Source organism: Gymnoscopelus microlampas (assembly GCF_963454915.1).
Source record: "Gymnoscopelus microlampas genome assembly, chromosome: 6".
Classification (NCBI taxonomy): Eukaryota; Metazoa; Chordata; class Actinopteri; order Myctophiformes; family Myctophidae; genus Gymnoscopelus; species Gymnoscopelus microlampas.
The window spans coordinates 29,829,083-29,856,955 of record NC_139943.1 but is presented as its reverse complement, the minus strand read 5'-3'; the positions used below and the strand labels follow the sequence as shown (position 1 = coordinate 29,856,955).

Genomic DNA, 27,873 nt, shown 5'->3' with positions numbered 1-27,873 from the left:
GCTGCTATAATAGTCAAATGTGAAAAGGGTGGCATTTCTTCCTCAACCTAGTGGGAATGTGCGTACAAAATGTTACGCTGCAGTCATGATTAGAGGCATTTTGTTCAAAACGGACCACTCCTGCAAACTTTAGATGCCAATCTTAGCCAATCAGGATGGAATATGAAAAATCGGACAGATCTGTCTTGATCACATGACTATAGAGATCATGTATACCGATTTGCGTGATGTGAAACATCACGATTTGGTGATGTTTTATTACTACTATCTGTAATAGTAGTAATAAAAACATGTGTTCTGCAAAAGTCGGCCTCCTGGTGCTGCTATAGAAGGTCAATGTGAAAAATGGAGGGAAGAGGTTTTTCCTTAGCCTCTATGAGTGGGTGCATACACACATATCCGTTCGCGACCGTTCCGCGTCATTTCCGTTCGCCCGTTTTTTTTAACATGGGAGTGGATGGGACTTCCGGCGAACGGAACAGACGCGGAACGGACGCCGTATGGTCGCGAACGGAACAGACGCGGAACGGACGCCGTACGGTCGCGAACGGACATGTGTGTATGTACCCAGTGCGTAAAAAGTTTCACCGCCCAGTAGGTAAAAAACGTGCATCGGGCTGTTATAGCGCCACCATGAGGCCGATTTAAAAAATGTAAGGTGTCATTTCTTCCTTTGCCTAGTGGGAATGTGCATGCAAAATATAACGGCAATCGCACACTGCGTTCATGATTTGAGGCTTTTTTTTTCAAAACTCCTGCAAACTTGGAAGCCGATCTTAGCCAATCAAGATGGAATATGAAAAATCTGACAGATCCGTGTCGATCACATGACTATAGAGATACTGTGTAACGATTAGGGTGATGTTTGAACAAAATCTGTAGGAACAATATCAATAACATTGTTTTGAAACATTGGTCTCCTGGTGGCGCTATAACAGGCTGATCTAATACATTTGGGGCAGAGCTACTGCTCTGGCATCAAGGTAGTGTGCAGTTTCACGTTGATTGGCCCAGCGGTGCCAGAGATTAGCGGTTCACGGACAGACGGAAGGACACACAGATTGACGGACAGGGTGCAAAACAGTGTCGGCCAGGCTGAAGGCGTGGCGGATACAGTAACGAGTCATCTCGTTATCTTGCATCGTTAGCGTGAATATCGGTTTGTCGGCAACAAGCGCTTTGATGTGACGATTATCAATTATGTGACGAGCATCAAGTCATTTTATGGCTAATTACATGTTCACAGTACTGTACATAGCACTTATGCCCTACTTGGAGCATGGCCAAAATAGCCAATCACGGTGCAAGCTTCTAATGTAGATAGACTATTTTAGCTTTGAGAGAACATAAGCACATACAGGCGCACAGTAAGGGGATGAAACCAAGTCTTCATGTCGCACAACTTTAATAGAATATTTTAACTAATTCTGTACAAATTGAAAAGAAATATTGCGCAAGTAACAAATTGTGAAGAACCAGATAAGGCCATTGATAGCACACGGTTCAATGTGGGAGGTTTGAAAGTGTCACCGTGGCTTTGAGAGATCTCTCAGACGAGATCTACAATCTTTCCTTTTTTTTAAGAGGGTGGGGATCTTATCACACTGCCACTGTTATCAATGACCACAGTTAACCAGGCAAAGGTGTCCACAGTACCAACCGACCGACATCCAAGTGCAGTAAAAAATATGCCAACCTCTTACATTCCACTGACATGTTAGACAATAACATAATTGTTTTTTATAAACAAAAACGAAAAAGTAAATTCTGAATTGCATTTAACCATGTGTTAACAAGAGAACGGGCAGAAAACTTGGTAGGTGATGGGGAGGATGTTTTTTTGGCTTCTTGTCAACACACCAGGGGGTTCTAGTCACAAAATTCCGCCAATCGAACCTCCCTGTCGCTTGTCCCCTCACAAAGTTCATTCCTAGTAGATACATGATGTGCAAACCCTGAAATCACTGCAAAGAAGTTGACAGTCAAGACGATCTGAATTAATCCATCAATTCCAATGAAAGATCAACTAGAGTTAAGAGTTGGGCTGTGGGAGGATAGTTGGAAAATAAAGGTCAGTTTTAGCTTAGTATCATTATTAGGGTTAGTAATAGAGAAAGTGCAACCCCAACAGCTTTTTGATAATGCAAATCTATTCTTTTCATTTCCTTGTTAACACAAGTTGAAAGAGCATATCATAAGGGGAAGGGGCAAGGACATAAGACTTAAGGGGGAAACTTCAGATTTTTAACCTGAATCGTGTCGTTCTATCGAGGACGTGAAACTGTTAACTGAAAACAGTTAACAGTGGTTCTCAAAGTTGGGCCCAGGGACCCTCAGGGTTCCATGTGGGCGCTCCAAATGGACTGTTTGCAGGTCCAACACTGACAAAATGGACCTTTGCTTCCATTTGTACACTTTCAGAGATATGTGGGTCCTTGAAATGTAAAATTTGAGAACCAATGCCCTAACATAATGAAAATGGAAAATACTCCCGCCAGGAGCCTGCATAAAACGACACGTGGTAAAAATCACCCTTCAAAAGGGAATACTTTGCCAATTTCAAAACTCACCTTTTATTTATAATGCAAATAGTGTCGTGGTGCAGAAAAAGCGCACAGCATTGTGGGCTTGTAGATCTGCCATTTTCACATGTCCAAAATAGGTACACTAGGCTGAAAGTGGTCATACCATAAATGAATGGAGGTTAGGTTAAAGGAATTGGCCAAGTATTCCCTTCAGAGACAGTATTGATAAGACCCCTCTGCACAACCCAGGTCTCATTTAATCCTGTCACCTTAAACGAGTCCAACTGTCCACTAAGTACTTTTGTTTTACGCTTGTTAAACCCAGCATACCTGGGCACAATCAAAGCAGTAGTAGTAATGCTTGAAACAAGTTTATATATTAAAAAATACAGTTTGGCAGTATACATGACTTTTTTTGTTAATCTGCTAATGCAAATCCTGAATGAGATCTGAGCCGATGAGAATGGGCCTCGAACTACAACTGTTTTGTGGGCCGAATATGCATTCTCATAACGCACCCCTTCCATCAAAAGGTGTATGAAACTAGAATAAATATTTAAATGACAATGAACATTAAAAAAGTAAATTAATTCCATAACGATAACATTGTGTGTCTCTTAAAAAACACCATAACACAAAAAAAAGGACAAAAAGAAAGATCAGCAACCCCAGTGATCATATTAAGTCATTCCTGTTCAGCAGTTTGTTGGTAAACTAACACTTATCTTATTGGCATTAAAAAACCCTGAGTAACTGATTTGTTTCTATTAAACTTAAGATGGGATCCACGCCACTCTTTTTCCAAGCCATTTGTTATTTACCACTTCTTAATATTCTGAGGTTCATGGCAGTAGTCACCTTACCGTACAAGACGAACGAGATGTTGTGGTTATTTTACACAGATCCTGGGTGTTATTTTAACTCGGATAAAGTACAAATGTAACCAAATGGAATGGACCTCAGGTCCATTTGGTTACATTTGTACTTTATTCCGAGTTAGAAGTGGATACATTAGGAGGATTTTACTGTGTAACTAGAGGCAAGTCACTTCTGCTTTGAGTATGAATGAAGCCAAACTAATGTAGGGAGGGACAAATGAAAAGGTCAGAGAGGTCATGCTATCATGGTAAAAACACTGTTTGGTTTGCGTTTCTATTGCGTCTGGATGAGAAAAGTCCATAAAGGGGGAGGAGCCTGCAAGGGGGGTGGGGGGGGGGTGTAGGAGGAGGAGTTGCTGATTGGTGGAGGACCGATTTTGACGGACAGCGGACACAGTCTCCTGTCCAAAGCTTCTTCCCCTGAAACACGGCGGGTTACTGCTGTTTGCATTCGGCAGGCTGGGTTTCTGCTTTCTGTGGGGGGGAGGAAGAAGAAAGGGAGAGAGGATGAGGAGTGCTGAAGACAAATGCTAGAAGGACAAACAAAAAAAAACAGATGAGGCTGAAATAAGACGGACGCTAACCAAGCTGCAGGACGCTCGCCAGCGAACAGACTTGGACGAAAAGATAAGACCAACTAGGACATGAACAGAGAGATCATACACCAAGGTATGAGAGTTAAAAGAAGATGGGGGGGGGGGTTTTAAGCTAGCAGCATACTTCAAGATAAGTCGAATGTTTTTCGGCTTCGCCGAAGAAATTGTTTTATACTCGATGTGAATCCACTGTTTGTTTTAAGTCAACCTCCAACTCACTTTGACATAATTTGAGCCTGAGATTTTGCCATTTCTGGCGACAGACAGAAATAAGACGCCTTGAAAGTGATCAATAGTTTAATCCAGTGGTTCCTAATGTCGGTTCCAGGGGGTACCCAGCAAAATGATTGATAGTTGGGGAACCAAATGGACTGCTACAGGTCTATAACTGAGTGTGCAAATGGACCTGTAAGGTACGGGTTCAATTTGGAGCCAATTGTACACTCAAGAGTTCTGGGGGTCTGTGGCCCAATGCGTACCGGGGGTCTGTGGCCCAATGAGTACCGAAGTATGCTGCAGACCTTAGACTGAGTTTGTAGGGTGGAGGGAGCCATGTTAAAACACCTGTGACGATGGATGGAATGAACTTAAGAAAGGAAAAGGTGTGTGGGGGTGGGGGGGTTAAGGAGTGACTGCTATCTGGATGTGAGTGACACCTGAGAAGACTACCGGGACAGTCCAGGATGGTGAAGTTAAGAGGTCAACAACAACAGAGGAGAAAACAATGAGCCAAAAGCAGAAAAGGACAGAGTAGCCATTGTAATGCGGGAGGCCCGTCCGTATTTCTCCCTTACCTAGAAATGCATGGGTGAGAATGATTTGATTGGTTATGCCTGTAATGGAAGGGAATACCAGGGGACAGAGGGGGGGAGGGGGGGAGAGACAATATTCACAATTGTAATTACTGAAAAATCTAAATGTTATTTGATGAATGTCACACAGAAATCCTGACATACTGCTCTAATAATCCAGTGGTTTTCATACTTTTTGAGCCCCAGGCACACCAATGGTGTCAAAATTCTCAAGGCAGACATGTATCGATAGCAAGAATAGCAGATTTATACCCTCTCAAGGAGTCACAATATGTTGTATATATGTATATAGTCTGTCGGGTGGAAAACTCATGTCCAAAAATTTTCAGGATTCAAATTCGAAAGTAGTAAAAGTAGCAGATCTACAAGCTTTTTGATGCTTTTGTGTGACGTAGTATGATCAAGTAGGGCGTTAATTTACGAAAAAACACTTTAGAGCTAAAATATGGAGATAGGAGGTTTCTGCCCGACAGCAAAGATATGTAAAGAGACCAGTGAGTAATTACCACTAATAACATGAATATATGTAAAGACATCAGTAAGTACAAAGTAGTCAGAAAAAACACCACATGGAGCCATAGCGGATGCAGAGTGAAGCATGTCGGTTATAGTCCAACAGTGGTAGAAAGACCACAACATAGGGCTGAGCAATATGGATAAATATCACAATATTTATGACCAAATACCTCAATATTATTATTGTGACAATACCGTTGTGTGACAATTAACACATCCACTGCCAGGCCCGTAGTCCTACGGGCCGTTAAATCCAACCGTTAACTGCCGTTCCCGTAGTCCTACGGGGCGGGTGTTTTCCCATGTTAAATCGTGCAGGTGCAGATTCCGGATTTTTTTTGCACTTCCGGTCTCGAAGGGGGCGGGCCGGAAACGAAATAATACTGTTTCCGTTTTTTCTCCCGCCTCCGTTTCCTGTCTAGCGGTCAACTTTGGACGCCATTATCTCTGGCTTGTTGTTTTTCTCACCACATCCACCATTTTAGCGTTTTCCTCTCGTTCTCCAGAATGCAGTGTCGGATCGCCGCACGGTTTTCAGCGTTTTGTTCGGTCGGGTCCCGTGTTTGTGTCGAACCAAATGAACGCGGATTTTAAACGGATTTAGCGGGGCCTATGACGGAATCAAAAAAACAAAAAAGGTAAGAAATTGCTTGGCACTACGATGGACGTTCTGAGATTAGCCGATGGCAGTCAATGTGCTAATGCTTTTTAAATTCTCAAAAGATTGTTTAATAACAGCACACAGCGCAAGCTTGTACAGGCTCACAAGTTCGTATCTCGACAATTTTTGAATGTTTTGGAAAGTATAAAATAAAGCTTAAGTGATTAAAACCAGGAGAAGAGTCAAAGAACACACCCGTGTCACATCGCAATATCCCAGATGATATATAGTCTCACATCATGATATAGACATACTGCCCAGCCCTACCACAAAGACAGACAGCACCCTTCCCCACAACAGAAGCGTCGCACAGACACTGACCTTGGGATCAGAATCTCCCTCCTCGTCATCTTCATCACCTTCCTCTTCCTCTCCCTGAAATGTACACAGTACACACATGAAACAAGGAGACGAGGTGTGAGTGAGGAACACATTCAAGGTCAAGGTCATGCCAGACAAAAAAATACAAAAAATAAACTACTGACCTCTTCATCTCCCTCGTCCAGTTCCTCCTCTTCAAACTGTGTACAAGACACAATAAGTATTACAAAGTATCAAGTATGTACTCTTGACAGGTTGACAGCTGAACACAAAACAATCTGCAGCTGGTATTTAGTAGGAGTTCTTTTCGAGCAAATGTGGTGTGCATATGATCATGGATTAAAGCTAAATAAAATGTCTAGACTGCAAATGTTTGTATGACTAAGTCCTAATGTGTGATTTGTGAAACAGTATGAAAGGAGCCCCCCACCCACACTAGCGCTATGTTTCCTAAACACCACAATATGTAAAATTATGATGTTATGGCAATATTGTTCCTGTGGTTCTACATACTGCCAACCAGGTGCAGAAATCAGATTGGGGCTTTAAAGGAGGAGTTCACCCAAAAAAGGACTTATTTTCTATCAATTGCACACCCCATGACGCCTTGAATTCATGGATTTATTTTGTTTTTTGTGGCATTCCTAAACCAATAATTTGATGACCGGGTGTGTATCCGGTAGGAGACACAAATAATCTACTTTGTGTCTCCTACCGGATGCATTAGCCGGTAATCAAATTATTGGCTTAGGAATGCCACAAAAACAAATCCATGGATTCAAGGCTTCATGGGGTGTGCAATTGATAGAAAATAAGTCATTTTTTGAGTGAACTACTGCTTTAACCTTTGCTTTTATAATAAGCAAGACTATTAAGATTTTGTGGAAGCTGAACATATTGCTAGTTTTACCACTTCAAATGCTCTAATCTTAAAATTAATAACAGAAAATAGCCAATCTACAAGCGCATTGAGCTGGCTAATGGATTGGCTATTTTCGGTGCGCGACATGCTTCCATAGAAAGCCAAAATGATGAGAACTTCAATCTGTGTGTGTGTGTGTGTGTGTGTGTGTGTGTGTGTGTGTGTGTGTGTGTGTGTGTGTGTGACAATCACTCACGCTCTCGTCATCTTCCAGGGCTTCTCCGGTGAAGTAGAGAACCGCTCTGGGAACTATCCTCTCACGGAAGAAATGGCCGATCTCAAAGTCTGAGGCTAGAGTGAACTCAGAGTCCTCATCCTGCCAGAGACAAAACAAGACTCTGTTCACACATGTTACTTCCTACAGTTGCTGGCTGTGCCATTTGTTTTTTTACATACAGTATGTGCTGGATGCTACAGTTTACTCACCAGCTCTCCATCTGGATTAACTGCAAGAGAAATGGAAACATTATCATTCAGTTTCATGAAGGACATTTATCCTCTTCTCAGCACAATGAGCAGATCAAAATATGACGTGAAAAAAGAAAATGTTATATGATCATATTTTCTCAGGGATTAAAGTAAAAACTAATCTCATGACTGAAACTTGACAAAATTAAAGACTGAGCTTTTTGTTAGGCCAAGTTCCAATTTGTGAAAAAGCCTAAAAAAAGAGCCCCCTACACTAGCGCTGCGTTTCCTAAACAAGTCGCACAATGATGTAGAATTATGATGTTTAGGTATGTCCAGAAGAAATCGCAGATTGAGGCTTTAACCTTTGCTTTTCTGAAGACCATTAGGGTTTCATGGAAATGCTTCTGAGCATGCTGTATATTCTATGGCTAGTTTGAACCACAAAATTACTGAAACGAGTCTGAAATCAGTTGTGGCCACTGAGAACTTTAATCCATTTCTGTAAAGTGAAATTGAAGAATCAGTAAACGGTTGTCACCAATCCCACCCCAACCAGACTACACATTGACTTTAGTGGCATCACCTCCCTTCTCGTCCTCATGAATATAGGATGAGAAACGACTTTGTTGACAGTGGTTAATGACTGATGATGGAAAACCAGAATAGGCCAGAACAGCAGAGCTCTTCACGGGTGCAAAATGACAATGGACCCGTGAAATTTGTTCAGAAATCCAATCAGTTCCAAAAACTGTTTTAAATGACTGACCCGATTCCTAATGGACCAGTTTAATTAGTTCCAAGATTGTTCCGGGATATTACAGAACCGACCCAGACTGTTGGGTATTATATGGACCTGACAAACCTAAATGCTATTTTAAAAAAATCACACCCTGTGTGACTGTGAAGGTAGCGGCGCCTTTGATACATTTTGTCATCGATATGTGTTTATAATGTGTTTATAGCCATGTGTCACGTGAAGCTTGACCAATCACTTTGTTGACGGGTCTGACCAATCAGAACGTTGACGGGTCTGACCAATCAGAACGTTGACGGTGAACACGGACAAAGTCAGGTATAGAGCAGGATGACGGGTCTGACCAATCAGAACGTTGACGGGTCTGACCAATCAGAACGTTGACGGTGAACACGGACAAAGTCAGGTATAGAGCAGGATGACGGGTCTGACCAATCAGAACGTTGACGGGTCTGACCAATCAGAACGTTGACTGTGAACACGGACAAAGTCAGGTATAGAGCAGGAGGTATAGAGCGGCTAGCGCCGCTGAAAATGCAGTTCTACCAGTATGTGCCAGTTACAGGCCACTCCATAATGCAATCTAGCAGCTACCTCGCAGCCTACAATCAAAGACAAAGAAATTAACCTGCATGTTTTCACCTCGCTGAAGAAGGAATCAATGATCACCCATGCCGATTGTTTGATGCGCTCTGACACTCAGCTGTTAGCCTGGCACGCACTCGCTGGTCAACTCCCCCCCCCCCCCTCTTAGTTTGGCACTGTAGTAATCTGATCCTACGTCAGCCTAATCATCATGCAGCACTGCATGCTTTTCTCTCCTGATCAGCGCCGAGTACGGGTCTCCTTGGTAAAGGCTCTATGCAGAACAGTGGTTCCCTTTTCCAGAAGATGGTATGAAAATTACCGGGTCAGTTTGCCAAAGCATTTGATTGGCTCAGCAGCAGATTTGAACCAGAAACCCATATGAAGGTGTTGTGCGTTTCTAGTTGAACTCTTCTGCTGAGCCAATGAAAATGAAGCTATGGGAAACTGACCTGGAACAGGAAATGTTTATGCCACCTTCTGGTAAAGGGAACTACAGTTATGTACAATCTATTACACATAATGAACAGACCCGGACCCAATTAGACCAAAATACAAGATCTGGATGGGTCTCGGGTAGGCCCATGAAGACCTCTACCGGACAGTTCTAGTGAATGCACACTTGCACCAGCAACATGTGTTGGACATAAAGCAACTGCGTGAGCGTGCTTAATGTATGGCCACAGCAAAGTCTTACCAGGACACAACCTCGGATATATCAACTGACGCACGCAAGTATGCATTTATAAATAAACACGTATACTGTATACACTAGCGCACACCAACACAACAGACAGAAAGACAGCATGCAGGCTAGAGCAGTAGCATTCCAGTGAGTTTGCACTAAGGAGTCAAGGTTAGCAACTGGACAGAGGCATTCGTCAAATGTCCTCAAGAGACTGTGCTGATAGAAGTTATGAGTGAAAATGTACTTTCTTTTGAGGACAAAAATGGAAAGCCTTGTGTAATAGTTTTTGGTCATAGGAGCCGGAGCCATTTCCTCTGAGCCATCAGAAATATGGCATTTGGTGGTTGTGTCCTTTTGCTGACACTCATTCATCGAAACTATATATAGAAACCTAATTCTAACAGACTTAATCTTGCTCATGTAGGTTAATTGATTAATCAAGAAGTTTTTTTTGGTGATCATTTTGTCATAACAAATGGACACGATGCCCTGCGTTATACAGACATTTTCTTAACCCGTTATACAGACATTTTCTTGACCGATTGACTGCCAGAATTATTTCAGATTTTTTGCAGTTTTCTGCCAGAGAGTACTCAGGAGCCGAGATACAGAATTTTTAAGTTTTAAGTTAACAAGGAAGTGGATAGGAGTCTAGATCTTCAAAAGATCATATCTCCTTGGTCTTTGGGTCAAATTTAAAAAAAAAGTTTCTTTTTTTTTCTAGAAACGGATATATGCGTTATTGGCAGGCAAGTGATGGATTCTAAAGAATGCATATATGCGTTATTGGCAGGCAAGTGATGGATTCTAAAGAACGCATATATGCGTTATTGGCAGGCAATGTGTTAACAATACCGGTATATATATTTTTTAACCCATTAAGACCGGGAAAGCATATATGTTGTTATACCTTTATAACTGAGAAAGCATCTGTCATTTTATATGTTGCTATGTATATAGCAACAGGATTTATTTTTTAATGATTTCATTAAAAAAAATATTTTCTGAAAACTTCGGTTAGGATTTAGAAGGCGTTTTTTAAAAGGTCCTCAGGTCTAAATGGGTTAATAATCGTTCCATTAATCATAACCTAGGCAAAAGTCTGAAATAATCGTGATATTGATTTGAAGCCATATCGCCCAGCCCTACTCACCATTGTAATAGCGAGATAAAATGAAAAAGGGGGAGGCATGTTCACACATGTATTCTTTGCGTGTGGAACTGAATGTGATTCACCTATGGACTCACACAACTCTCAAGGTGTGACCTGACATAATGAGCTATTTATATCATCCAGTGAGGAAACCACAGACTGTTCTTTGACCTAAAAAGGCTAAACTCATCCAGGCATGTTTTTGACAGGAAAGCCAGCATGAAATCAAATGGTGATAGATTAACCACATGAACCCCAGTGTATCACCCTCATGCTAGGGTGAACGTTCAGCAAAAATAGCAGATTTACAGTTTAAGCTCACAACGTGTGGCAACCTCGTGAGCTTGTAGGTCGCTTCATTTTGACAAAGAGATTTGGTGTAGGGGGGGAAGGGAAGGGGCCTAGTATAGACCCCTGGGGGACTCCGGTCAATGAAGTATTAACACCATGTCTGTTAATCAAACAAAGATAATCAATAAAACATAACCTCCAGAATTTCTTCAACATGGAAATGGACACATTCTTGTACATACAATAAATAAAATCTATTAATGTAGATATGACGCAGGATATTTCTACAGAAGCATACATTTTTCCCCAGTAATTTCATAATATTAGTAATATCTTGATTTCAATTTACACAGGACTATAGAGTCGAACACATTCCACCAATGTATGGTAAGTCAGATTAGAAATTCTGCATGTCAACTTTAAACTTTCACGATTCCATAACTCAACATTGTGATTTGAATGCATTTTGCCTTTTGAACCTGCACTAGTTGGCAGGGAGGTGGTTAAGGGGTGATGCAGTTATGAACATATAAATACATTATAAGAGTAGCCGGAAAGAAGATCATCACTAAGAGCAGGAGTCTGTCGCCATCTGCTGGTCATGTCAGCCCAGTGCCTGCTGTGTGTCCCAATTACAATGTGGTTGGTTCACTCAACAGAACCATTGGTGCAAATTGGATGTGGTTGATATTTCTAGTAGTAGCTGGAGATTAAGAGGTGATTTATACTTTGTCATATGTGACGGTTTTCAGTTTAAAAACGTTCTTTGAAGAGTGAAACGACTGACAACATATATCTTAGGCATAAAGTGCGAGTAGTGTTACTACAATGGACCTGGAAGGTTCTTGTATAATACTGGAGGAAATGATTGTGGAAAACACAGGTAGGTGCATGTTCTCACTTTTAACAGGGTTGAAGAAGTTGAAGAAGGAGTCGTTGGGTACTTGTTTTGTAACCGTGCGGACGGTGCCACGGCCTTTGTGTTTCTGCTTCTTCTTAATAGTTTTCACCGTCACGTCCTTCCCCTTGTGCCAATCTATCTGACAACTGCAGCAGAGACAGAGGAGGGGTGGAGGGAAATGACAGACAAAGAAACACAGGGGGAGAGAAAGGGATAAGAGAAGAGTCGAGATCATCTTAGAATAGAGGGTTTTTGTTCCAAGTCATGCTGACTAGTTATGACAAATTCCAAAGGTTTATAGTTTACAGTCTTTAGCTAGACATGATCACACAAACGTATATATATATTTATTTTTAACAGGACCCTTATTTAAAGGTAAGGATGCACCAATTGGAACTTTGGCCGATAGGCGATGCTTCTGTTTTTTATAAAAAACTGCTTTAAACACTGTCGCTTGTCATCACACTATCTTTTAATGATCACAAATACAAACATATAGATTTATGCAACAACAAATAAACATCGGCCACTGGGATCGGCATCTTATTTGGCGATACACAGATGGCAGTCAACAAGGCAGTATTGGCCGATAGTTGTAAAGATGAGGAGACCCCGTTACCGCTCTTTAGTGAACAGAAAATACATTTTCGGGTCACGATACCATTATTATCGAATCAGGAGAGAGACCTCCACAAAGATCATTTATCACCTTCAATTTTATTTCCAGTTCAAATTGTCTTAGCTCATTTTGTTTCATCACTTCCAATGTCACTTGTTTTTCCTGCATCCAGTACGAGTTCTATCTCCTGATTGGACAAAATTGGTATCATGGCCTGAAAATGAATTTCCTGTTTACTAAAGATAAACCCTGGTTACTGAACAAACACTATAGCAAAGATTTCTAAAGATGGCCAAAAATAGAGGTATTCAAACAAGTAAGAAGCGCGAACGCTGGAAGCGAACGCAGTTCTATATTTCAGCCACACTGTAGTAGTGAACTCTGGCGCACTCTAGCGGCTGGACACAGGTAGTGCAGCTGCTATATTTCAGTCACGGAGTTTTGAGTCACATGGGGGCACGAGCCAATGAGAGCGTGAGTCACATGGGGGCGCGGCTGCACACATACTGCACACAGACAGACACACAAGCCGAGCCGAGTTACATAGTAGTAGGCTCCACTTGGGCGGAGTCGCGGCTTCGCCGCGCCTCCTTCCGCGTTCGCAAACATTAGGTAAAGAGTCATAACTCACAATTTTTCAGACATTGCCAAATACATAAGATAGGAAACCAAGCTGACTGGCTCTTACCCTTCACAGTCAATGATCTCTGGTCCCTCAAAAGAGAAGGGGTCTGAAGCATCAGGCTCTGACTTCATCTTATAGACTTTAGTGAGGACAGCGTTGTTGAAGTATCCGTTGGACTCGAAGTGAAACTCAAGTGTGAAACTCTGTGGACAGCAGAACGGGAAAAGGACATTTCACACAATGTAACACACACACAACTCTTAAAACACTCTGGGTGCAACAACTCTATGATGGGTAAGATTCCATCAATTGTCGCCACTGACCATGGGCTGTCCAGGCTCTGAAAACTTGACTTGGACATCTTGGAGATGCTTCAGGATGGCCTCATCGTGTTCCTGGTTGGAGGACACAAAGTTACACTTTGTTACACAGCCCATTCAGATTAGGAAACGTATTTCTCAGGCGTCAAGAAGACCAAACAAATAGACTTCTGCTGTTTGCAAAGACATAAAGGGTAAGTGTTTTCAATCGCTTATTTCAAGTCTTCTTCCCACAGCATGATATGCGTTTTTGTAAATTATGGTCCCATTCATTTAAAAATTGATGAGAAAGCAGGGTATGTTTCCAGGGCTCGTGTTTGGGTTCTACTGGTGCTTTGGAGTAGTTCATATAATACCAGTACTTTTTTAGTGTTTTTAGTTGTACCTGTAGCAAGTCGCTGAGCATGTCCACACTCTTGAAGATGGTGAGCCAGAAATCTGGAATGCCTTTGGGGTCCTCCTCCGGAGTGGCATCCTCCTTCTTCTCCTCAACTGCTGCTTTTTTCTTTAGCTCCTCCTACAGGCAGTAGTAACTACTTTATACTTTGTAGGAGTGAAACGAACAGCGATACACATGATATCAGCGATACAATGATTTAAATTTGATACAGTAACCATTTTGCCCTCAATTCTATCAGTGTAAAATGTATACGTGTATATAGTGCAGGATTTGACTTTTAAGGGAAAACATTTTGGGTATAAATTACATATCGATGTAGTTGGATAGTTGAAATTAAAATCGACGCATTGATACAGTTACTATCGCTACGGTTACTGTATCGCTACAGTTACTACCCCTAATACTTTATCATGTGAATGTGTTGCATAACTGAAAAACAGCCCAATATAAATAAGCTTCACACATAATATCTGACCACCTCAAAAATAAGTACACAAAATTAAGAACGTCTTTTGTTATCTGCATGATGAATGGACTCCTGATTGTCGTTTTTATTGATCTCCTTCCCTTGCTCCTCGGCAACCCCTCCCCCCGCTTTCTCCCTTTTTAATGGAAATAAAAACTATGGAGGTTGAACAAATACAGATTTCACCCACTGTTTTACATCTGAAAACCTGTAATGTGACACAAGTTGATTCTGGTTGGACCTTCTTTCTAGAGGGTACATGTACAAACTTCCCGTTATGGAATTCAAAGCCTCAGAGACAGATGCATGGATGGAAATAAACAGCTGTTGATTAAGATCGGCCAGTTTCACTGATAAGAGAGCTCAACTTACTGCTAGCTCCTCCTCCTCTTCTTTATCACTCTGCCACTCGCATTCCTCATCTGTAGGTTCTACTGCGCCGGTCACAACTTGTCTTCTCTGTGAACATCACAAACACAATTAAATTAGGAAATGTGTAAAACATATTGGCAGGCCCTACGAGACCCAAATTCACCTAAATTAATTTCTTAGCTCTTTTACCAGCTCTAATATTTTGTTGTATAACAAATAATAAATATCCACAATGTGGAACAACACGTTTTTAGCTTGTGACATTGTCCATGTTTACATTTATAGCAAAAAAATATGAATCAGGATGATGTATGGGCAGCCATAGACTGTATGAGCATGCCAGCCCGGAATTGTAGGAGCACAACACGGACGACAAACGTCCGACATGGACATCGCTGTCAATTGGTTGGATCGTAAATATTCTTTCCATGGACTAGGATAAGCATCAGCGATTAGGACGGTCACAATTACAGCATAATCGTTTGATCATATTTATTAGAGATAATTGCAATAGTACAGAAGTCCTGACGTCACTCATCAGGACTTCTCGTAAAGTAATTTCTCTGTGGAGAACAACATTGGGTCATCATAGAATCGTCTCATAAGAATTGTGGTCAAAAAATAAACAAACTGTCTCGGGCGATATTGTCAGGGAGGTGGCTCTGTATCGTTTATGATAGTCAGTCACTAATATCATATATCCATAAGAGTAAAACCGCCAGGGTAATTTGTATATTTTTGGCGCGATATGGGAATTCAGAACGGGGGAAAAAGACAGCGACCCAGGTAGGATGTGTAAATTACGTCAGACTTGCCGGTGCTTTATTATTTTGCATAAGGGTCAGAATCGATACATGTTTCAGACACATGGATTAAAGCAAAAATGTTATCTCACGACTGAAAACCTAATGTGCGATTTGTGAAACAGTGTGAAAGGACCCCCCCCACACACACACACACACACACACACACTAGCGCCGATTCTTAAACGATGAACAAACAAATTAGGACACTTTAGTAATGTTGGTCCTGCTGTTCTACATACTGCCAACGGGTTCAAAAACACAAATTCACAGATTCAGGCTTTAACCGTTGCTTTTATATGAAATATCCGAGACGATTAAGATATGATGGAAGATGCTTCCGAACATATTGCTAGTTTGACCACTTCAAATGCTCTAATCTTAAAATAACCGAAAATAGCCTTTCTACAAGCTCTCAATGCGTCGCAGACTCATTGAGAGCTTGTAGATCGGCTATTTTTGCTGCGCAACATGCTTCCATAGAAGACATGCTGGCTTCCATGGAATCCAAATGACTGAAATCAGTCTTGGCGACTGAGAACTTTAATCCATGCAGACATTTTCAAAAACAGTGGAAATGGCAGCGGTGGAACATCTCGTAGATAATGGGCTAGTTCTGTGGCATTTAAAAAGAAAATAAAGAATACAATTATTAAATATGCCCTATTTTGGCCATAGTATATCTTTTATTTTGATTATTGATACCGGTAATTTTCAGTCATATCTTTGTATGTGTAAGGCAAACAGAATTTTCAGCTATGTTCCAATGTTCAATTCCAAAAACACTATTAAAATCATTAATCGCCATTATTTGTGTGACAATTAACAGTCGTGACAGCCCCATCAACAATTAAGTGAAATGCACATCAACACATGGGATTATTTTTATCAAGCCTCCAGGAATCCAGAGCAGCCCTGCCACCCACACTGTCACACACTACAGACAGGTGTTAAAGGCTTAGGGCTGCCAGTCTCAGTGTAACCCAGCTCAGTTGTGGTCACCAGGTCCAGAAATAGCCAGGATTGACTGATAAACAGTTGAATATTTGTTGTGGTTGCATTTAATTTAGCACAAGGGGGCTGTGTCCTTACTGAGGCAATGTCGGCAGTAAATGGGACGCACACTTGAGTGCAGAGGGCAAGCTGAGCCATTAACACATTATTTGGTGTGCATTCAAATGGACTAAAGAGGCTTTAAAATATAACCCAACCGATGCCAGCTTTTGGGGTCTGATGCCAGCTTTTGGGGTCTGATAAAGTATAAGTTCTGAGTAGCACTACGTCCTGATCAATGCCCAATTTAGGTTCTGAGAACCTAATTTGAAACCAAGCCGTGGTTTATGGAAACAATTTCAGAACCCGTGAAATGTTTCACGGCAAGACACGGCTGATCTACAAACGCTCAATGCATAGCAAGTCATTGCGAGCTTGTAGATCTAGAAAAAGAAGGAGGAAGTCCGCACACTGTTCTCAAGCTCCAAGAAACTCACTTTTTATTTTTGCAACGTTTCGACCTTCTAGGTCTTCATCAGGCAAATATTTGCCTGATGTGCGGACTTCCTTCTTTTTCTTGATTCTTCCTTGATGTCCAGCGCCTGGCCTAAATACAGGCGTGGGATGTGCACACAACCTTCTCTTTGAGCTTGTAGATCTACCATTTTTTTAAATGTTTGAAAATGTTTACCAATAATGACTGGGACACATAATTGCCGATAATGATATATCGTCTGGCTCCATTTCATTATTTTCTCATAATATTATTCATTTTCATTGTCCACCAGGAATGACAAAAGAATACTTCCTAAAAGCTTCCTCCATTCTCCAAGATTTATTTTGATACAATTGTAATTTGAATGTAACCACATTAACTCTGGCGTCCTCAATTTGGGCATGTCATAGGTGAATATTTTCAAAATCTTTCAAAAGCTCACAATGCGTTGCATAGCCACATGTTGTGTGCTCCTACTAGATAGTCTATTTCCAAATAGCTTAACTAATAAAATAGGGCTAAAGTGGTTAAACAGATTTCCATTTCCATCAATTCATATTGATACAGCTTAAGTCACTGTATAAAACATCACACAATTATAGTAAACATAATGTTATTGTTCATAAAAATAGCTACATCAGAAAATGTTTGTCCATGTATGTTACCATCAAATAGATTCTAGGTTGTTGCTGCCTGGGTGACCGTGACGCACAGCGAGGGAACAGCCATAGTGGATTTTGTTTACCTCCTCTGACCCAATTCCGCCACAATTTAGCTATCATTTTTCCCTTCTTTTACAGGGTCTAGGGTCTATCAAATTCTGAGGAATGTCACTTTAAAGTGAGCGATCTATTTTGAATAGCTAAACATTTTTAAAGTATAAGTTCTGAGTAGCACTACGTCCTGATCAATGCCCAATTTAGGTTCCGATAACCTAATTTGAAACCAAGCCGTGGTTTATGGAAACAATTTCTGAACCCGTGAAATACGTTTCACGGCAAGACACGGTTCACTTAGTTCTTGTGGTGGAAAAGAGCCATTAGTGACATCATGCTGCAGTACCTTGTCAAAGAGTGGCTGGTATAGAGCGGCGTACTTCCTCTCCAGCTCATGGACCTCATCATAGAACTTGGCTTCTATGTTGGCACACTGCACCTGTAGCCTCTTCAGGGCATGGACTCGTCTCTTCACTACTTTAGGGAGCATGCTGGAAGAACAAAACGCATCAGAATTGAGAGTTTAACCCATTTAGAGTAGACCTGAGGCCGATTATAAAAACGCCTTCTAAATCCTGACCTAGGTTTTCTGAAAAACTTCAAATGTTTATTCAAAAATGTACAAAAAAATGTATGTTGCAATACGGTACATAGCAACAACCCCAAAATGTTTTTTTAACCTGAATGTTTCATTTTCAGGAATACATGTGAAAATCTGAGGTGAAACTTCTCAATGTTGAGCGCAAGGGTAAAGTTCCTGTTCACCTTCAGAGACTAGGGGTTTGTATCCTCTGCGTTGCTTCGGCAAGCGGGAAACAATTGGAGGAGGGAAACCGGGCGATCGTTTTAGCTGTACCGGTGACAAATTGGGGCTGAGGTGGCGCCTGTCAGCGGGGGGTATTTAACGGTGAGGAGTAGGGTGGAGGCACTACGTCCTCGTAGTGGGTACTCCTCACTGGTAGGTGAGCAAGTAGGGGCCGCAGTGACAAAACTACAAAGAATTGTGAGGGCAGTAATTCATTGGCATAACGCTAAATTGGGATATTAAGGCGAGAGGGGGGGTCATTGGCAACATTTTTATACAAGCAAAACTGCCTTATGTGTTATGCGTCTCAGGAAATCGCCCTGAAATGTCTTTGGTATATCTGCCAACCAATGAGAGCAGATGCGTTTTCCATAGCAGGACGTGAATTTCTCCGTGGCAGATTGAATTGATTACCGCAAATTTACTTCCCGGAGTACCTGCATACAGTGTTGCGGGATTGACTTTCCAAGGAGTAGCTATACTGCCCTGCCAAGGCAGAGTGCAGTAACTACGAAAACAAAAATCACTGAAAAATGGGTTTAAAAGTGATTCAACTGGTCAGCCAAATGAGATATCGGCATATAAGTGATATTACACTAATTGCACATCTGTTCTTGAGGTAATTGTTTATCCCCCAACATCACAAAGGCTAATTTGACCTTTGGGATACCCAAATAAGTCGCTGTGTCCAAAAACGTAGTTACTGCTCTTTGGCTTGGCAGGGCAGTATAGTATAGAACATACAGTAGCAGACATGAGACAGAAATGCAGAACTTATGCTTAACCTAACTGCCCAATTTTATCTTTAAAATCAATATTAAAACTGTAGGCTACTACAGTTTTTCTGTACATCTCTTGTACATTGCTCTCCCCTCGCTCTCACACACACACACACACGTTAAATTGAGGCAGAGCGCTAAAATGCTAATTAAAACAGAGAACAAGACCTACACATAAGTCCTACACGTAAAGTTATGCTCAATATGTAGTATCCCCCCAAAGTGTATAAATACCCCTACGTGACGTGAAGCATATAAGGGTGGGAACCCCCCCCCCTCCCACCATGGATTCATCAGAGCCTTTGAGGAAGAGCTCTCAATAAACAGAGCATACTGGGTGTTGTCAAGATTTCTACATCCTCCTCCCAATAGAATAAAACAAATGAAAATCACCAAAGTGGCCCTTTGAAATATGTATACCCCCCCATTCCTTACCTTTCTATGTGGGTGTAACAGTCGGCTCTCTCCACCGCATGCATTCCTGGAGCCTGCATCGCCTGATCTCCTTTACCTTATCATACATAATCACAAACAAGTCCAGTATTAGTTTGTATTTTCATCTTTTTCTTACATAATTTGAGAGCACTGTGCATTTCGTTTCTTGCTGTAATAACCTGGCTGAGATTATCTGCAGTGTTATGTCAATAACAGGGAAAGTGTTTACATCATCACTATGACACTGCAACCTTCTTACAGAAACTAGTGAAGCAATGCAAACAATCTAGTCCTACGAAGATGGAATGGCATAAGTATCAAAGGCAAAACAAAATAAGCTCTTTTATGTTTTATCTCGTTGTCCTTCTTACCTTTGTTGGCGTCCATTTCTGGGTGACTGAAACAGGCCAAAAGTCACAGACAGGTGGAAATTAGCATAATGGCATTTTAGTAGTCACTGCCAGAGCTAGAAAGAAACCTAACTAACACTGACAGTAACAGTTCATACATGGACAACAACAAGATGTCAGGCATGCATGAGCCAACTGTGATTGTGAAATCAACAAGAGCAACATTAGCTGTGAGCACGCGCAGGCCGATGACCAGTGTTGCCATGTCCGCTTATATAGAAGCGACTTTGAGCTTGTAAAGTTACTTGTAAATATTGGTAGTTTTGAGGGTTGCGGTTTTCTGGGTTGTTTTTAAAGTGTAGTTGCTTGTTTGGGCTTGTTCCCTAATGTTGTTTAAACCAGTGGTTCTCAAACAATTGCATGTCAAGGACCCACAAATTAATACCAATTTGGGACAGGGACCCCATACAAGATTTATGTTAAAATGTCAAAGATATTCCACATTTTCGTCAAGTTCATCCTTTCTTATTAAAAAGCAGATCTACAAGCTCACAACGCGTCGCATCACGACGCTTTGTGAGATTGTAGGCTATTTTCTTATTAGCCTAGTTATTCTTTTGGGATAGTTTTCATAGACCTGGTTGCTTGTTTCTCTCAGACATGGCAACACTGCCGATGACGCATTGGCTAGGCTAGCGGGTTTATAGCTAACGTAGAGACTTAGCACAGTACAGTCACATTTCATGACAGGACAGCTGTCATTACACGGACATTAACCTGCATTTTAACAGTTAAACGACCTTACTGTCCGCGGTCCACCCATAGGGGTCCACCCCACAAAAGACGCGCACACACGTAACGTATGGGCGGTGCCATGGACCTCTGACAGCTGCTAATCCAGCTAGCTTAACGTTAGCCAGTGTGGTGTCGTTAGTTAGCATTAGCACACACATGTGCAAAGAGGGTTCACGGTGTCAACAGACTGACGGGCTAACAGGCACGACCAGCGAGCGTTCAAAGCGGGGGGCAGATTAGCGTAACAACAAGTTAGCATTAGCAGCGCCTCGCCTTGACCCCCCCACCCCCAGTTCCCACGCTAGCATTAGCTTAGCTACACTCGGCTAGTCACAGCATGCATGGTGCATGATGCTAACGATAGCCTAGCCCAGCGGTTAGCTGGCGGGTTAAATAGCAGCGAGCAGAGCCCAGGACTCAGAGTGAAAGACAATTCGGGAATAAGTCTAAATATGTTGCGATACGTGGCGACATTGTCGCGACCACTCGGAGCGTCGCCGGTACTCGTGTGACAAGACAACCATGTTGTTAATAAGGCTTCTTCACGAACTTACCTCCTCGGCATGGACCTGAGCAGAAACAGAGGCTTTCTCCTCAAGCGCCTGAGCGACGCACTGGCACTCATCCTGCTCGGCGCTGATTGGACGGTGTAAGGAGCGGAGGGAGGAGACAGGCCGAAAGGGAAAGTTATAAGCGCTCGGTTCACTTGTCAGTTTCACTCGTCCTCAACGCCGATTGGTCGGTGTGGGGAAAGGGGGGAGGAGGGATTTATACTGTAGCGGGGAAAGTTATGACGATCAGTGGTTTGTTTCACCCTTTGAGCACTGTTGCCAAGTCTGCTTGTTATAAGTGACTTTGGGCATGTCTTTTTTCAAGTCACTTGTAAATATAAACTCCTCAAAAGAGGTTTGGAAACTTAAGGTCGGTCGATTATTTCTCCCCTTCGATAATACCAGTTGGTATTGTATTTTATATTTGTATTATCGTTGATTAGTCACCTTTACAACGAGTTATATATATCAGCACACCCCAAAAATTTGCCAAAATCCCACAATATGCTACTATTGGTATTCACTCCCGTATTGAGCGACCTGGCAAAACGACCTGGTCACACCTGCCAGTCACAGGTGTGTGACTGGCTGGCTCCTGAGCATGGGTCCTGCAACTTTGACAGAGATCTGTGTGTGGTACCATTGTGCAAATCCTTCCTGTAAATCTCTCGAAGAAAGCCTATGGTTCCTGAGGGTGAGGAACCTTCTTGTGGTGTTGGCTTCCTGAGACGGCCACTTCGCGGTCTGTCTTTGACTTCACCAGTCTCACGGAACTTGGTCCTAAGTTTGGAAATAGTACCAGAGCTGACACCAAATAATGCGGCCTTATCCTGAAGGGACAAACGTGCATGGCATCTTTCCATGCGGGCAGTGTTGCTGCTTGGATTATACACAAACTCAAAAACGTTGCAGGACCCATGCTCAGGTGCCACACACCTGCCAGCATGTGTCACCTGCCAGCACACCTGCCGGCAGGTTGCTCCAAACAAGAGCGATTACCAACAAAAGCATATTGGGGGATTGTATTTATTTGGCCGCAGATTTTTTTACATTTTGTTCAGAGATTTCTTTGAAAATAGCAGATCTACAAGCACACAACCCATTGCATTGCAATGCATTGTGAGCTATAGTTGTGTGTGTGTGTGTGTGTGGGTGTGTGTGTGTGTGTGTGTGTGTGTGTGTGTGTGTGTGTGTGTGTGTGTGTGTGTGTGTGTGTGTGTGTGTGTGTGTGTGTGTGTGTGTGTGTGTGTGTGTGTGTGTGTGTGTGTGTGCTCATGTGACCGGCTGCTCATGTGTCCTCCCTTCCTTTGGGCTTTGAGCTTTAGTAGACCTAACCGCTTGTCTCTCTCGCACAATCTGGCAACACTGCCATTGAGCTGATATGGTTTCACCTGTCAGTCCATTTGTCATCATGAGGCATTCAATTTCACAACAACTCAGTGGTCTCAGTTAACAGTGGTGATGAGGATGAACCTAAATAACTAGGTGCGTACAGTGGAGCGCACATTTCCACCAGGAGGTACGTCCATGCCCCCTGCCCCTACCTAACCTCCCTCCATCTTTGTGTAAACGTTTTCATGCCACATTGCCAAGGACCCCCACATTGATATGTATTTGGACCACGGACCCCCATCTGAAAATGTTTTGTGCCAGGGACCCCCAGAAAAGAAGATTTATCAAAATGATTCAAGATTTATCAAAAAAATCACACCCTGTGTGAAGGAAGCGGTGCCTTTGGGGCGGGCCTTAACTCATTTCAGTTCGTCCCTATTGGTGGTCTGAGTCCACTTACCAAATTTGTACTTGGTAGCATGCTGCAAACTGGAATAATGGCTGTTTAAAGGCCAGCCAATGGGCAGACAGAGGGGGCGGGGCTTAAGTAATGACAGTTAGTCCCTATTGCTGGCTTTAGTGCATGTACAAATTTTGTACTCCATAGCATGCTGCGAACTTGAGTTATGGCTGTTTGAAGGCCAGCCAATGGGAAGGCAGAGGGGGCGGGGCTTCAGCAATTCATGCTGGTCCCTATTGGTGGTCTAAGTCCACATACCAAATGTGGACTTGGTGGCATGCTGCAAACTGGAGTTATAGCTGTTTAAAAGCCCGTGCTCATCCCGTGCTCATACGGGCGCTGGGGGTCCCTGGACCCCTCTTTGATAACGTCATCAATTCATGCTCGTCCCTATTGGTGGTCTAAGTCCACATACCAAATTTGGACTTGGTGGCATGCTGCAAACTGAAGTTATAGCTGTTTGCTTCTTTGCCGTGCTCATCCCGTGCTCATCCGGACACACAGACGGACGGACGGACGGACGGACGGACGGACGGACATACGGACAAAGTCAAGGTTAGAGCGGTTGGCACCGCTAAAAATAGCAGATGGCACCAAGTGACGTGTTGTGAGCCTGTAGATCTGCTATTTTTGAATAGCCAACTTATAAATGGATAAAGGGGTTAAAATGATTGTGATGCTGTATTAACACATTTAGCTGTGGACCCCCTGGAACCCTGGTGTGTGTGTGTGTGTGTGTGTGTGTGTGTGTGTGTGTGTGTGTGTGTGTGTGTGTGTGTGTGTGTGTGTGTGTGTGTGTGTGTGTACGTGTGAGTGTATGAAAAGGGCACACAGGGCAATGGGGCAAAGGCTATGATAAAGAATGCACATCGTTAATGCCTTGTGTTGTTGTGTCAATTATGTTTGTACAGGGCCTGACCGGGAACACATGTACTGTATGTCAGATCAGGGCAGGAATGTTTATGACAGCAGCCCTCATGACTCCCAAGATCATGTGAAGATTGGTCCAAACATAATGCTACTGCATTATGCTACTACTGGCTGGTGAAGTGAACAGCACCACACACACACACACACACACACACACACACACACACACACACACACACACACACACACACACACACACACACACACACACACACACACACACACACACACACACACACACACACACACACACACACACACACACACCGAACCTGGTCGTATCCCCGGGCACCACAAAGGGTTAATCTGGCCCTGTGCGCGCTTGTGTGTGTGAGTCCAGAGCCTTACGCTATAACCACCCGCTTTAGATGTTGGCATATAACTATGGAACCATAGATCATACATACGTACACTCATCTGGAGTCATGTGATAAACATGTATCATACCAGTGGTTTATATTCCATTCCGATTGCCACACATTTTGGCTTCCAAATTGTTTCTTTTAATCTATATGGATAGGTTTCTTGAACAAGCAACTGACATTGAAAGCCATGTCTGATGAGTCAGGAGAAGCAAATCAGCCAAAGGTATAACGAGTATAACCAGTATAGTTTCAGCTGGAGTGGCGCTGCTACCTGCCCCACACCGATATGCCTGGTACAATCAGACATTAAGGCTAAAAGGATAACAATCAATCTATTGTTCTCTTGTTCGATCTCCTTCCCACTTGCCCCCCTCCCCTCTTCTTCTTCTCTCTCCCCACTCTTCTTTCTTTGGAACTAACGTTGCGATGGGAATGATGTACAAAAACGAATTTCACCCACTTTTTTACCTTGTAAACCTGTGATGTGACAATAAACCTGATTCTGATTCTGATTCAATCAATTGTGTTTCAATTGTGGTAAGTATTCAATTCATCAACATAGCATTACAAAATTACACAATAATACACGTCATCAACAAATACAAAACACTCTACAAAGGAGAAAAAGGAAAAACGGCGGCAGGGAATGACACCCCCTTTCGATAGGAATGTACATGTACCTCCACTTGTGGTCTCCTGATAGATGTTTTTTCAGGCCAGATTTGAAATAAACCATTCTGATGAGAATGCAAAAAATATGAGCACATCACACCAATCCTGCTTTCACTACATTCTCCGTCTCCTCCAGCATGGTTACGAGATAAGATCTGTCTTACTCTGCTCAGAACATCCACGGCAATGCTTCCTCTTAACTTCCTACCCCACAATCCTCTGCTCCAAACCTCTTTTCTGGAAACACCAACCTTCTCCATCCCACGACCAGAGCCAAGCTTGGCTTCATGGGCGACTAGGCCTTATTCTCCTCGGCTGCTCCTCATGTGGAATACTCTCACTGACCACCTGAGAGCACCACAGACTGTCAATGCTTTTAGAAAAGGACTAATAACGTATAATATCAACTAACAAAGCTTTTTCTTACTGTACTGGTTTTACCCTTAGGCTCTATCATGCCTATGTGTGATTTTATTTTTAATTGTCTTTTTCTAGCTGGGTTTTCTGTTGTTTTTAGTCTGTGGCACTTGGTATAAAAACGTCACTCCACCATCTCTCCATATTGCATGTTATTAAGTCCTGAAAATAACTGAGTGAAAACTGAAGCAGGGGTGACCTGATAACTGAGTGGTTAGGGCATATACCACACAGGTTCTAATGCCGTTTCGATTCCCACCATTCCCGGACCTTGAAGATCCTTGGGATTAACATAGGTTAAATTATATTGTATTAAGGTAATGATGATGCTCTTTGTATGGACAGTGTGCAAAACACAAGCCAGTTTAATCTGTTAAGTAAGTAATAAAGGAAACAAACAAGTCACAATCCATAACTGTCATCCTACAGAGGGTCCTAGAATTCGGGTCCCCTGTGTGGCATGTTTAAGGGTATAAGGGCTATACGTTTTCATTAGGCGAGTTGTTTACGTTTGATTTTTATGCAATAGCTCTTGTCAACCACTAGTGGTCCTACTTGACTACATGGGTCTAAATGTCTAATGTCTAAATGTAGAGGAGCAGTCCAACCACCACAGTCGTGTAATTTATATTGTATTAACATACTCTACGATAAAGATTTGTTAAAGTAAAGTTCTATTCAGAAAAAAGTTATGGTTTTAATAATGCAGGTAACATGAATGAGTTTAGGTATACATGTCGATTATTTCCTTCATCTTTGCAGGACATCATGAAATTATATAATTTCTTGTTGGCCTTCTTGGGTTTGGTTCCTCAGAAATAAAAGGCTTTTTAGTATTTACAACATAATATTCAAATAGCATTAATACATCTGGAGCAAGCCTGGTGTTTTTAATCAATTTGTGGCGTGGGAAGTTATGCAGACTAGCTTTGTAACTGAGAAACCGGTTGTGGCTTCATCATTTTATCAGGATTTGACGTTTGGAATTCTAAACCTTCCAACCACCATAAGCAGTAAAGTAAAGAATGACCTGATGGAAACCACTTCCATGCAATCAAACTAGGATCATGTTTGCTTATCAAATTACAGAAATGCTTCATTTCATCTTTTAATTTTGTTTAATGATTGCAATTTGAAATTGGATATCATGCAAATTTGCGTGATGATGCAAGACTGTCCTCCAGGTGTGTTGAAGCTTCATTCAACCATGTTCAACAACTGACAGTGCTTCCACATAATGTGTAAATGTGCCTGTCAGTGGTTTTCAAAGAGGGGCCGCGGACCCCAGGGGGGGGCTGCCGGAACTGAGAAAAAAGAAAGAGATGTATATATACGTATATATAATTTGTTTCAATTCAAATTAAATTCATTAGATTGTTGGCATCACTATTTTGGGAATGTCATTTCAAAAACGTTTGAAAATAGCAAAAAAAGAAGATGTACAAGCTATTGGGTCACAGTGCCATTGTGAGTTTGTAGATCAGGTATTTTCAGTATTTTCAGGGGAAAGGGTTAAAAGCCAATTTGCAATTGGGGGGCTAGGGGGGTCCTTGGCATGTAAAAGTATGGTCAACCTGCTATGTCAATGGACGTGAAGCAGATTTGGTGAGTAAAATATGTACCCAAAAAAGTTCGGAAACGTAACATTGGTGGATTATATCTCCCCTTTAATAATACCAATTGGTATTGTGTTTTATATAATTTTTATTGTTGATTAGTCACCTTTACAACGAGGTACAGCTTGTAAGGATTGGGCATTCGTGGAATGAGCAACACAGCTAAACGTGTGGGTAGCTCCTCCAAAAGATTTGCCAAAATCACCCAATATGCTTCTGTTGGTAATCACTTTTGTTTTAAGCGACCTGCCAGCACACACCTGCTGAGAGGTGTGTGCCAGTCACAAGTGTGTGACTGCCTCACAGGTGTGTGACTGGCACCTGAGCATGGGTTCTGCAACTTTGTTGAGTTTGTGTATGCTCCAAGCAGTAACACTGCCCCCATGGAAAGATGCCACGTTTGTCCCTTCAGGATAAGGCCCGTGCAATCGGGCAAGTGGAAGCTGGTGTTCTGTTATGCAGAGTGACAGCATTATTTGGTGTCAGCCCAGTCCGGGGAGAGTGAACGTATAGTGAACGTATAAATCCCCTGTCTTCCGTGC

The 27,873-nt window shown here is 42.2% G+C and overlaps 1 protein-coding gene across 2 annotated transcripts; it reads right to left on the bottom strand.

The window, feature by feature from the left end:
• Positions 1 to 1,388: 1,388 nt before the first annotated feature.
• Positions 1,389 to 21,630, bottom strand: nap1l4a (nucleosome assembly protein 1-like 4a). 2 transcript variants are annotated; one of them, XM_084059951.1, is made up of 15 exons: positions 21,543 to 21,630; positions 20,215 to 20,240; positions 19,844 to 19,919; positions 18,171 to 18,315; positions 14,817 to 14,903; positions 13,964 to 14,095; positions 13,582 to 13,653; positions 13,322 to 13,461; positions 12,015 to 12,160; positions 7,658 to 7,677; positions 7,428 to 7,547; positions 6,474 to 6,509; positions 6,310 to 6,363; positions 4,794 to 4,832; positions 1,389 to 3,877 (listed from the first exon to the last, which is right to left on the bottom strand). In XM_084059951.1, exons 1-14 carry the CDS (start codon positions 21,611 to 21,613, stop codon positions 4,827 to 4,829), a joined length of 1,131 nt encoding a protein of 376 aa, XP_083916077.1. In that variant the 5' UTR covers positions 21,614 to 21,630; the 3' UTR covers positions 1,389 to 3,877; positions 4,794 to 4,826. The 2 variants fall into 2 exon arrangements, with proteins under 2 accessions (XP_083916077.1, XP_083916076.1); XM_084059950.1 differs by lacking the exon at positions 4,794 to 4,832.
• Between the last annotated feature and the right edge of the window lie 6,243 nt (positions 21,631 to 27,873).